At 45.2% G+C, this 12978-nt stretch overlaps 1 protein-coding gene across 2 annotated transcripts in view; it reads left to right on the forward strand.

Annotated features, from left to right (window-relative positions):
- Positions 1-12978, forward strand: part of SREBP (Sterol regulatory element binding protein) — a 29900-nt gene that overhangs the window by 6613 nt on the left and 10309 nt on the right. For both annotated transcript variants that reach the window (XM_084601291.1, XM_084601292.1), the window contains exons 5-12: positions 1508-1640; positions 1724-1847; positions 2730-3065; positions 5020-5454; positions 5595-5767; positions 6642-6807; positions 10109-10196; positions 12297-12509. In XM_084601291.1, coding sequence (XP_084457417.1) covers positions 1508-1640; positions 1724-1847; positions 2730-3065; positions 5020-5454; positions 5595-5767; positions 6642-6807; positions 10109-10196; positions 12297-12509 — 1668 coding nt within the window. The remainder of the gene's footprint in view (positions 1-1507; positions 1641-1723; positions 1848-2729; positions 3066-5019; positions 5455-5594; positions 5768-6641; positions 6808-10108; positions 10197-12296; positions 12510-12978) is intronic.

A 12978-nucleotide genomic window follows, 5' to 3' on the forward strand; every position in this document is an offset into this window, starting at 1 on the left:
AGATGAAGCACCATCCATCGCCAGGTTCAGCTGCAGCTACAGTGAAAGCAAAAGGGAAACACACCTGTGCTGTTATTATTATAACTTCAGCAAACAAAGAGCAGGTCAGTCAGCTATGAAATGACTAAAAGAAGCCCCTGTAGTGGGAATGCAACATAGAGAAACTCTTCAGGCTTGCCACTAAAACTTCATATGCGAGCATCTGAACAAGCATATTGGGAGCGCGCATTGTGTTCTACAGTTAGTGGAGCTTCCTATCACGAATTACCGTAGGTTTTGTGTCCACTAGTCTAAAGAATATAGCTAAAATTGTCTATTACATTGCATTTCAGTACGAGTGACAAATCTATCTGGTAAATGCTAAGAAAGTGCTCAGCTGTTGCCGCTCACGTAAGTCATGGTGCCTACAAAGCGAGACATAGCGAAGCCAAGACCAAAGCAAGTGACATAAAAACATAAGTGGCTCTGTTCTGGCGAGGACAAATAAATTGCTCCGTTTGCTATTCAACCAGTTTCAGCTCAACAGCCGCTGTTACTCTTTGTCAAACAAGCATAAATTTGTGAGGGATATTTCTGCTGGTGATGTTTTAGTTTCGGCTGCTTCTAGCACCTCTTTGGTAAGCTGGTTGTTTTTACGATTTCATGGCACCTTTTTTTACTTGAGTTCTTGTAGTTTTACCAAACACATAACTTAGTTGCAAATCGCTAGTTGCGGTGCCACGTCACATCGCAGTCGCACTTTGCAATCACTGCAAACATAGTTTGCCAACATTGCAGCTTTGGAACATTGGTCATGGGACTCTTGACCTGATTTTCAAGCTGGGAGAGGCTGTATCGAACAGCATCAATGCAGTCATGAAGCAGGCCAAGATTTACAACTATTTCAGCAGTAAATAAATGTAAGAAAGTTGCGAGGGGTGGTCAGTGTGGCGGTTCACCAACCAAATGCAATATGTAAATAAAAGCTGTATTAACGGTTTTGCGATGGGATATACCCTTCTTTTTTTGCGTATTTTAGCCGTAGGATGCCTGCCCTGAAATAAGGTCTGGTTAGAAAATGTAAACATGGTACCCTGCTTATATCTCATACATGAGACAAAAAGTGCTCCCCAACGCATGCTCCTTACAAAGGGGTTCAACTGTAATATTAGTGCATGCAGGTTGAACATGATACACAGCCAATAGTAGTACTTTTCCTTTTTTTTTTTTTCAGTTAAATGATTATTTTTTCATGTTTCCAAAATTACAGGCTGTTCCTGTATTTTGACCATAATTAGAGTCCTGGCTTCAAAATATAGGTCAGCAACAAACCAAATGTGAAAAAAAAAAAAAAAAAAAAAAAAAGCAAGAGGATTTTGTTTTGCAGAATCACGGCATTGCATTTTTCTTTTGTCTGCTTTAAGTGAAAAGAAGCAGTCACTGATATTGTAAAGTATGTGCATTCCCAACGAGTCGCATTTATGCATGAGCAAATGAGTGATCATCACATTGTCTGTTTGTCTGTCAGGGTAGTGACGGTCAAGCCGCCTAACAAGGGGGAGAAGCGCAACGCCCACAACGCTATTGAACGGCGTTATCGAAGCAGCATCAATGACAAGATTGTTGAACTCAAGAACATTGTTGTTGGCCCTGAAGCAAAGGTATGCATCCTTTGGAGTGTGTGCCTGGTGTGTTATTTTAGAGGCAGCTGCTTTCTGCATCTCACCGTGCCTTTTCTCGGCAGCTGAACAAGTCCGCCGTTCTGAGAAAGGCCATAGACTACTTGCGTTACCTGCAAAATGCGAACGCCAAGCTGAAGCAGGAAAACCTTGTGCTGAAGATGGCTGTCCAACAGACGGGTGCCACAGGTAAACTTAGTAGTGTTAAGCCCTCTTGGATGTGCCCGCCCAAGCTGCATCTTCGTTTTTATTATTATTTTTTTTTAATTAATTAATTTATTTTGTCGAGCTTTTATTAAGTTTTAGCCTGTTTATTGCTCTTTCACATGTGTAAAGATAGAGCCAGAAATGCCTGGGGAATGATCAAAAACTCAGTCAACCTTTTCAGTGTTTTTTTTTTTCCTGGAGTAATGCTTCCACAAGAAAAGAGCACTTTCAGTGGCTCGGACAAAGTGGAAACTGCAACTTGCGAATGACAGATGATAGGTTGCCGTAGAGGACCAATGCTACGACCTTGGCTCACCAGTGTAAGCACTGAGTAAGCCCGTGAAGGAGTTGCAGTGTATGCCCCAATACTGGACACCCCATATTGAACATATTGCGAGAATGAAAAAAAAAAAAAAAAAGTTATAAAGTTATAAAGTTATAAAGTTACAACAATTGACAAAAACCACCCGTGCAAATATTTTAACAATGAATTTCTTGCATATGAGTGCTTGTACACAGAGAAGCCTCCACTCCTAACGTAAGTTGAGTGCACAGTACTGGTGCTGAGCAAGCCACTCCTTTGAAAGAGGAAAAGTTTTTGAGAGAGGAAATGGCGCTGTATAAACAGTACAATTTTCGTTTTCCTAGCATTAATATTGAGACAAAAGCTGTGTGCGCAGTTTTTCTAGGTGGTATTTCACTGTGCTAGTGCTTGAAATAATAAACAGGAACTTTATTTTGTTGCACTAAATTTTAGTACCATGCCTCAGCTGTCTGGAATCTTGGTTGGCACTGTGTGCCCAGATGGCTCATGCTGCAGGGGTCCTTAACTTGAGGGATTGCACTTGCCTTCTTGCAATCCAGTGGCTGATGTACTCCTGGACCAGAAGGCCCTGGTGGTTGAAGCAAGCCAGGAGGCTATGACTCCTCCGTCTTCGGACATGAGTTCCCCAGACCATGCACTGGAGGACACCAGCAGCTCAGAACCACCCTCGCCACCACAGAGTCCGTTGGAGTCGAAGTTTCCCTTGCGGGGTGCCATGATGCATACATCACGCATGACCCTCTGCATCTTCACATTTGCATTCTTTGCGCTCAACCCCTTTGGCTGGCTGCTAGCGGGTCGGCAAGGGGACGCTTACACGCTCTCCTCCTCGGCTGCGGCGGGGCGTTCCATTCTTGCTGCGGAAGCTGACTCTGGTGAGTGATGCCGGTCAATGTGCGTGTGAATTTGGACAGTCCAGCAGCTGGAAGTTGGGCACTTTGTGATCTGTATCGTGGAATAACTGTGGTGGGAAAGTGCAGGATTCTGGCTTGATTTAGAGCAGTGGTTATGGTATTGAAGTCATTCCTGGGGTCTTCAGAGTGCATGGGCTTTCTAAGAAAGCAAAGCTCTTCGTAGAAGTCAAGCGTGTCAAATAGGTCTGGACTAGTCACTGATTTGCATATCTTAAGTCTTGAGTGTGGTGCACGGTGTAGTGTATTAGTGTACAGATATGCTGGTAAAGTAAAGAGATGACATTTCTTGTAGTGTGCTCTACTGTGTACACTCGAGTGATACTGGCTTGCGATTGGGTTAGCTAAGTAACTCGCACCTAGGTTCTTGTGTGCTTCTCAATAAGCTCTACTGGTGCTCAAGAGGTTCCCAGTTTAGTAATGACTGAGTGATCTACGGAAAAAGGAAATCAGTAAGAGGGTGCAACACTGTTGAGCTGGTTACATGCAATATATCTGTTGGATTTCTCACCTGGCATCTCACACCTGGGGCAGCAAAACAAATTGCTCATTTACAGTTGACACACAAGGCAACGGAGTTTGTTGCTGGCAGCAGCAGGAAGGGCACATTCCACTTAGTACTTACTGTTTGTTTCCGTTTCTCTCCCCTCTGTCGCTCTATGCTGGAGTGTCGCTAAACACACTTTGCATTATGGATCATCCCTAGTGTTCAAGGTGGTGGCCTTTTGGATTCTGGATCTTGAATTTGAAGTCATTGCTAATCAGTGAAGCATTCCACATATGCTTTTGTGCCTGTTACTTATGGACTATTCTGTGCTTTACTGCTTTTACGCGATGCAGCAGAACCACTTTAGTATAGTCACTGGTACCGGCGAAAAACTTCCAGTTGTTGGTGACGACATGGTCCTGAAGATGCTGTCTGGTAATTAATTGCCTACTTAAGAAGCACGTCTTATTTCTTAATGAAAAAAAAGACAACTAAAATGCCTTTCATCTCTTATCTTTCCTTGCCATTTTCCTTTTTTTAAGTACCTCTTAAGCATGAGGGCAACGTGGCCACGAATGCAGCCGAGTTTGATTTCATGGGAAGACCAAAGCCTTGCATGAACATGGCGTCATCTTCCACTGTTTCTGTCTTTTAGAAGGCAATAGCGCACCTCACACTCCGTGCCTCCGCTTCTTGCCACCGCTGCCTCGTGCTTCGTGCTGCACAGTGCTGCGAATGTTCGGTCGTTCCTTCTTCCCTTCCCTGTTTCTCATTGCTCTATTTTTTCTTTTTACTTTCTGAACGGACTGCATCGCTTTCTTTCCATGCTTTCCCTCACGACTCCAAGGCCTACATAAAGCTGGCTTCTCCCGAGTTCTGCTAAGCCTAGTGGCAAAGCCATTTAAAGAACCACTCGGTTTTTTTTTTTTTAATTACTTTTTTTTTTTTTCTCTCGATTTTAGGTAGCGCGCATGTGGCTATGTCATTTCGTGGTTCGTCATGGCCACACGCATTTTACTATAACCGATTTTTGCCAAAAATGCCCTTACTATAAAGGAGGAAAAGTGTACAGATGTTTATAAAAGATGAACTGGGACTTCAATTTCACTTTATTATATCCGTATTTTTACAATATGAATTTACTATAGCGGAGTTCTTTACTATAGCGGGGTTCTGCTATAACATATACAGCTTGTTGCGCCGAATAGCCGCTGCCGCTGTAGATGGCAGTTGGAAAAAACAGGGTAGGCGCATAAGTTCCTCCTTTAAGCGTATGACGAGACTACATTAATGGCTCCCATTTGCAGGCTTTCCTTGCGGTTCTTTCTTTACATACATGCATTTTCCTTTAATATAGGGTGGACACCAAACCCATGCTATCACTTCTACTCTTAAATTGAAGCTTAACCGTCGTCCTAATTTTTTTTTCAGAGGGGTTGTGGCTCGGTGTCTCCCCTATGTCCTTACTGGGCTGGTTACTGAACATCCTGGTGACTCTGGCTTGTCTTGGACGCCTGTTGCTGTATGGCGACGGCCTGTCCCAGGCCCAGAGCAAAGCCGGTGCAGCCTTCTGGCGGCATCGAAAGCAGGCCGACGCAGACCTAGCACAGGGGCGACCCTGCCGCGCAGCGGAACAACTGGGCGCGTGCTTGGCTGCCTTGGGCCAGTCATCAAGCTGGAGCCTGCTTGAGGCTCTCTGCGCGGTGGGCTGGCAGACCTTGCGGCAGCTGCTGCAGTCTGCCCGCATAGGCCTCTGGCTGGAGCGCCGAGCCGCGGGGGGATGGAAGCTGGACGCCACGCAGCGAGCGCGAATGGCCACCCACCTGGCACTGGCCCATCACCAGCTCAGCGAGCTACATCTGCTGGGTGAGCGGCAATCTTGTAGCGCATGCTGCGCTGGGTGGAGATGCAGAGTCTCGAATCGCTTCTTCTGCGTGCGAGAGTTGCAGGTCCTACAACTCCAAAAGGCTGCTCTGAATTGACTTGGATCAATAATACCACTGCAGGTCATGTGTCTTCCTGGGGCCGCTGGCAAGGTGTGGCCCATGCCCTGGCCTCTGTGAACTGGGCCCAGGTGGCTGGTGTTGAAAGGCTGGGCCCTCGCCTTCTCTGTGACATCTACTTGGGGGCTGCAATGCGTCTGCTTGACTGCTGTCACGTGCGGCTCCTCTTTGCTCCGGTGAGTGCCTGTTATTCCTTGTTAAGAAACAGGTTTTAAAAAGCCACTGCAGTTGCTTTCCAGGGGATCCATGCTGTCCCCAATGGGAAACAGTTACACTCCAAGTATGCGTTAAGCGCTTGCATGCGTTCCAATGAGGAAGGGTCTTAGGCAAGAAGATATGATCTCTCCAGTACTATTCATTGCTTGCTTAAAATAATTATTCACAGAACTGGATTGGGAACAGTTAATAAAGGTTAATGGAAAATGCCTCATCCATCTGATATTCGCTGGAGACGTTGCTTTGCTGAGTAGCCCAAGTGATAAATTACGAAAGATGATAATAGGGCCCATGAAAAGCTCTTTGCTAAAATTATAAAACGTGCACGAGCAATAAGTAACCCATCAATTTTCTCCGCAACGCAAAAATCATTAAGCTAGCTTCATCATTAGCACCGAGCATGTGGGCAATCGAAAATGATGCTGCTCCTCTCCTCCCTCAACTCAGCCATGCCAACGCATGAGAAAGAATAAAAATTGAAAGAGTTAAACGCTGTTGAACCAAATATTGAGCAAAAGCATTAGCTGTGGGTGACCGAGCATTCTTCTCATTTTCTTCTTCCTCAGCCAACTTATAAAGCCCCGCTTTAGCCAAGCCGTATGAACGTGCCTTAGTGGCCTATAGGGGTAACGTGAATGCCAGGGTCCTAGTTGTGCAAGCTGCAGCCATGGTCGAGCATTTCCATTCTGGATGTCAGTTTGAACATCATAAGCCTGAAGTGCAGCCGGCATATTTCTTTCCCAGTTGCAATCTTTCTTTATATCCATATTTTTGTTGCTATGCTTCTTTTCACGTGCAAGTTGGTGACTGCATTCTTGTCTGCCGTATTTTCAGAGGATCCTCCTGTTCCGTGCTCGCCGTGTCTGGTCCTCACAGAATGTAGTACCTGCTGAATTGAAGTGGGTCTTTGAGGAGAATGGTCGCAGCTTTCTACTGAGCCGAGAGTGGATTCCACTGCAGGGACCATCAGAAGATGCACTGACCCGTAGGGCCGACAGCTGTGAGTGTCTTGCTTGAGCTGAGTTGCACTAGCAGTAATAATTGTCGCTTTTAAAAGGCCATCTGATCCAGCTAAACCTGAAATGTCAAGGTACACAGTAAAATTTTGTCGATATGTTGTTTTAAAAATGCGGGGAAAAATACATATTGTTTATACTCATCTAAGAGCTGCCTCCGCATAAGTTAGGGCCACGCTCCCAATTTGGTGGTTTTGAAAAACAAAAATGTGAGGTGATAAAACTGGATCAGGGTGCATAATTTTACCCACATAAAAAGCGTTATGACTTTGACTGCATTACAGCTTGGAACAGTGGACACGGGAAGTTTCAGCAGTGCCAGCTCGTCACGTGCGATTAGCATAAACACTAGAAAGGACAAAACGTTATGCTGTCCAAAAGCCAGAATGGGGTAGGAGAGCGCAGGGTGCATACCAGCGTGCAAGGAAACATGAATTTGCATGGGCGTGGTTTTCCTGGTTGCACTAGGCCTATTATGCATCGCATCCAAGTCTCATCGAAGGTGTTTTCCATCTAGTCACAAGCAAATCATAAAATGTCTAACTTTACTATTAGTTTGCAGTTGAATCTCATTAAAACGAAGTAGTATGAGGCACAAAAATTTGTTCGTTATGAAGTGCACGTTCAAATTCTTGAGGAGCAAATAACTCGTTAATAAAACAAAACAAAATGCGCACTAATGCGAATAACACAAAGGTACGGACGAGAATGCACAAATTTTAAATTAGATTTTAATTTAAAATAATTACATTTTTAAAATTTTATTTTAGTTAAAAATAAACATAAATTCTCGCCTTTCGTTCCCTGTTGGAGAGCAAAAATGAATATTCAAGAAGGGATGTTGCCTCCATGCACAATTTGCACCACGGAGCCAAAAGGCTCGGGGGATGCAGCACGAACACAGGTCGGTTGGAGTAGCAGAGGCACGGCAGGGGTTCATGGCATGATGAGGCAATGGTGATGACATGCCAGTCACATGCCTGTCAGCTGTTGTATGGCTGGACTCAAGCGGCGGCGATATGGCTGTTCATGGCCTTCGAGATCACTGCGCGCGGGTGTGTGATATCGGAGGCCATAGGTTGTTAGCGCTAGCTTTTGTTGCTGCCGCTAGATGACACGGCACGCGAACGCGTGGGCGATTTAAACACACCTTGGCAGCGAGTTTCCGAGATCAGTGCGGGGGGGGGGGGGGGGAATCTCTGAGGCCATAAGCCATAGGCGGTAGTTCTCGTTGCCGCCACTAGATGACGCGGCACTCAAATGCCAGACTGATTTAAACACTTCTGTGGCGGGTGATTCAATCGATTGAAAAGTTGAGTTTCTTTATCTTTTTTTTTTTTTTCGGCTTCTTTACGCATTTTTTGCCGTTTGAATGCAACAAAAAAAAACTACTTTGTTATAACTGATCTGGCGTCAAATTTTGAATTTTTCGTTGCTGTATACAAAAAGAACTCCCTTAGCAATTAATCGTAAACCAACCAAACTTTGATTTTAGTTCGTTTTATCTGAAAATTCGCTGTATCCGTGTTTGTTATAGCGAGGTTCTACTGTACCATAAGAGGGTAACCTCCTATTATAATGCACATATAATGATTTTTGCAAAGCTTTGACAGCAGTTCATGCGGGAATTTAGCCCACGAGAAGATCACATAGTCCACCCCGAGAGCCATAGGACTCATGCATCGGGCATCGCTCCAACTATTAGCCAATCTATCACAAGCGCCGGACCTTGGGAAGTTCTTAACTTGTGATCACATGAAGTTTGCCATAAAGCAACACGATGATTAAGCAGCCGCTAGTAACCTGTTTTACTCCAGGTGGTTAACTTGCGCCAGTCTCGCATGCACATGCCATATCATCCATACTTTCAGTGCATCATGCATTCAAAGGATTTGCTGCGGCTGTGTGAACTCATTTTAAAAATGCATTTCTCTGCATAAAAAAGGGAAAACGGGTGCATTTCCAGGGCTACGTTCTAGTCAGAAAATTTTAATGGGAAAATGTGAGTCTCGGTATAAGGGCTGCATCTTATCATTACCATGAGAGATTGCGGCCCTTATACGAGTCTTTCTGGAAGAACATATTATTGAACTGCCCGGCTTTGCAAAATGTAACTGTTGAACGAAGTACTACGGCATTTATTTATGCATACTACGCTCCTTTTTCTAATTCCCAGTGAATTCATTCCGAACTTGTGTTGTCTTTGGTGTCAAAGAGACTTATGGCGATTTTCACTGGTTGAGTGGAGGTGGGCACGCCATTCAAAACAGGGCGTCCTAAACCTCGACAGAGCGAATCAGCCTTGATCACCCAACCAGCAGAGCAAGTAGTTGATATACATATGCGGAAAAGTTGCGGCACCAAGCATCTTCTGCCTGCATTTCTGAAGCCACTAAAAACAGCGGAAAACTTCTGCTACCTCTGAAAGCGACAACATTGGCTAGAAGTTCCAGCGAGATCAAATTCAGGTCGGTGGAGCAAGCTAGAGCGCTCCATTGTGAAAGGAAGTGCTCGAAACGACCAGTAGGATACGCGCAACCTGCCTAGGTCAACCATTAGAATTAGAAATCGCCATCGGGAAGCAAGAAAAGCTGCTCCACCATGGCCAGTGGGAATCGTCATTAGCAGCATAGCAGTGGTGAGCCGTGATCACCAGACCTGATATGCTCGTGTGTAAGGCTATAGTTGCACTAGTTTTCAAACATTTTGCCTCTATGCCTCTAAGGCAGTGTGCGTCATGTCTCTGCTGGAATAGCCATCACCTATTTTGGCTTGTTCTTTGATGTTTTGCACTGAGGCACTGCAGAGAGGTCACCGCAGTGGGTGAGCACAACTGTTCTTCAGCAAATCTTTCTTTGCATCCCCAGGTTTAGTATTCTTGTAAGTTAGCGTATATGCGGTCGATCACTAAATGTATTACATGACCAGAGTTGGTTGAACTTGGGACGTATATCAGTTGGAAAGTTTTTTATTCAGGGACGTGTTGAATGGGAGAGAAAAGCTGGAACTCTGTGTAAGGTCTCTACAGCCCACGATTTTGTGTGTATTAACTGGGAACGTCGGGTCTACCATACAGATTAAGGCAACAAGCCTTGTCAATGCAGGCCTTCATTGATATATGTGACACCTGGTCTGAAACATGCTCTTTTCCTTCTTTTCTGCACCGTATGCAGAAAGGCTTTGGCCAAGCGCAAGTTAACACTTGTCAGTGGTGATGCAAGCACACTCCATTAGGCGGTTTCTGCAATGCCCATGCAAGAAGTGCATTTGCTGGTTTGCATGCAGGCTCCCTGCTTGCTGCAGTTTCTCAGCTGTACCGGGAGCGCATGCTGCACAGAGCTGTTGCCGCACTTGCTGCGTCAGGGCGACCAAGGTTAGTCTTCTGCATTGCCTTCGGATGATTGATAGTTGCGGTAGCTGAAATTTTGCCCCATGGCAGCACAGAATATATAACGTAACACAAGGAACAAAGTTTGAGACCTCATGAAAATTGTGCGCGTGCATGTGTGTGTTTAGAACTTTTTGTAGTTCTTACAAATGGAATTTCTTATTTAATAGAGTTTGCTTTTTGGCATGGTATTGATAGCAGTGGTGTTCATCACAATTCAGCTGAGTCACTTTAACTAGCAGGCTAATGAGCTAGTGTATATATATGTTGACTTTTAACTATTACATTTAGCCTCTTCATTTATTGAGATGTTTGTATTCTGTCGTATGTAATACTCTGAGCAGTTTCAGTTACCAAGAGTCGACTGTATCTGAGATTGACAAAGTGCTTTGTGAGAACTGAATTATATTAAGAATCTCTGTTGACTTGAGTGCACTGATGCCAGTAGTTGTGTGTACGCACCTGGAAAATAGGGGCGTGCGCGAACATTAGAAGTTTTGAATACTTTCAAGTAATATTTGCTACATTTGAATCCTGGTACAGTGAACGCCGCTTCAACGAAATTTTCGCTGCGACGAAGTACAGTGAAATCTCGTTATAACGAACAGTTAAAAAATTGGAAAATAGTTCGCACTATCCATAATTCGTAATATAAAATTTTGTAGAAAATACATGCAAGAGAGCCATGGCTAGCCTTGACCGCATAGTAAAGAGCAGAGACATTAGTCTGCCAACCAAGATCCGTATAACTTGTGCTATGGTCTTTCCAGTTGTGATGTATAAATGCGAGAGTTGGACTGTGAAAAAGGCTGACCGCCGAAGAATTGACGCGTTTGAATTATGGTGCTGGCGGAGACTCCTGAGAGTTCCTTGGACTGCCAGAAGATCAAATCAGTCTATATTGTGGACCATAAACCCTGACTGCTCATTGGAGGGTCAAATTCTAAAGTTAAAGCTCGGCTACTTTGGTCATCTGATGAGAAGAGAGGAGTCGCTGGAGAAAGATATGATGTTGGGAAAGGTTGAGGGTCACCGGAGAAGAAGTAGGCAGCGAACGCGGTGGTTAGATGGCATCCTCGAGGCGCTGCAGATGTTTTGTGATGTTAGGAAGATAGTGAGAGACCGGAAAGCGTGGCTTGATATGGTCCATAGGGTCACGAAGAGTCGGACACGACTGAACGACTGAAATGAACTGAACTGATGGACTTTCGTACGATAAACGGCAGAAAATTACGGGACGTTAATTCGTGTGTCACCTCGGCGCTTTTAATTGACCGTATGAAAACACGAACGTGTTTTTTTTTTTCACTCGGGAGCCAAAGCAAGCCAAGTCGCGCCGGGACTTTAGCCAGTTATTTTGTTCCTGTGTTGAACACTGAGCCAGGATAACGCATTACAAACTACTAATTTCATCTTGCTTCAAGTTTTGTGATGTCATCATGGTGCGTACCACTCACAACTTCTGTTCATGGATGCAAGCGTGTAGTGCAAGCCAAGGCAATCCACTTCATGGCGTTGCCATGCCAACAAAACAGCGCCAATCGTCAGGCTTAGGGACTGCTCTGCTGCCGAGTAAAATGAAAGAACAGAACGTATAAATCACTAACTGTTCGTGCTGAAGGTTACACAAGCAAAGCGAAAGCTCTGTGTAACATTTATAGACATCAGCGCGCCCAAAAACACGCTAACAAAGACAAATTCACACTGAATCGGGCGACCCGGACGCCACCAACTTGTCAACGCTATTTCCCCATCGTGCATGAGAGCCCTGCACAATAAACTCAAAATTTCGCATACGCTGACTGATCGTTTGCGATAGCTCGTTCTCGGCTATCGTATAGCACATGCGCAGTGCGCATCACAATATATTTGGCGTGCATTATTCCTCTGTGTGTGTTTGTGTACGCTATACTTCAATCGATCGGCTATACTTCAATCGGCTTCAATCGACAGATGGCTGTTGGCCTGACAGGCAGCTATCCTCGTGCACGTGGGCTGTTGCTGTTGGCCAATGCTGGCATGGCACTTGTGGCTCCAGTTGTGTGTGGGACCATAGAAGTGCTTTTTTTTTTTTTTTTTGTACAGCCGAGGTGGGCCTGATGCTTTGCACTTGGTGGAGCTGCTGGAAGGAGCCAGTGAGGGTGGATCCACTGTGATGGGTGGCGCGTTGGAGCGTGATGAACTGGCCATCTGGTGGGCAGCGCTGCTCCGAGTGGCGTTGCTTTGGGCGCGTGGAGAACAAGCCCTCCAGGAGTGCACCCAGGCCGAAGCTGCCCTGCGAAACATCCATGACCACACGTGAGCGCCACTCTTTGTAGCTGTTTAGTAGAAGTGGAACTATTTTCCTTCTTGGTCATAGATGCACGCAAGGTGAAAGCATTTTTCACTCGGGCATTGGATGTTGGCATCAAATCGCAGATTTTAAATGTCATTATTTAGTCTAGTTCAAATGCTCAGATGTGGTTATTTTTTATAGCAAAAGTTTTTACCAGCCTTATTGATCAAAATAGCCCTTGACTGCTGCCACTTTCATGGTACCAACGCCCAGTCGTTTGTCGGTGGTAGTACAAAGAGAGCGGATGCATGTGGAAGGGAGAGATGTTACCCTTCGAAGCTTGCTTGCGAGGGCATGTGGAGTCTTTGGCATCTGACGAACGAGCAGCATGTAGATGGGAAGAGTCAAATGACTCAAATTTCCCGCGCTGGTGCATTGCCTCATTCCCACATTCTCTGTGGCGCTTCTTCCGTGTGCGCTGGCGCGTCCGCT

The sequence above is a fragment of the Amblyomma maculatum genome, chromosome 4 (assembly GCF_055883805.1).
Source record: "Amblyomma maculatum isolate TAMU_Amacu chromosome 4, ASM5588380v1, whole genome shotgun sequence".
NCBI lineage: Eukaryota > Metazoa > Arthropoda > Arachnida > Ixodida > Ixodidae > Amblyomma > Amblyomma maculatum.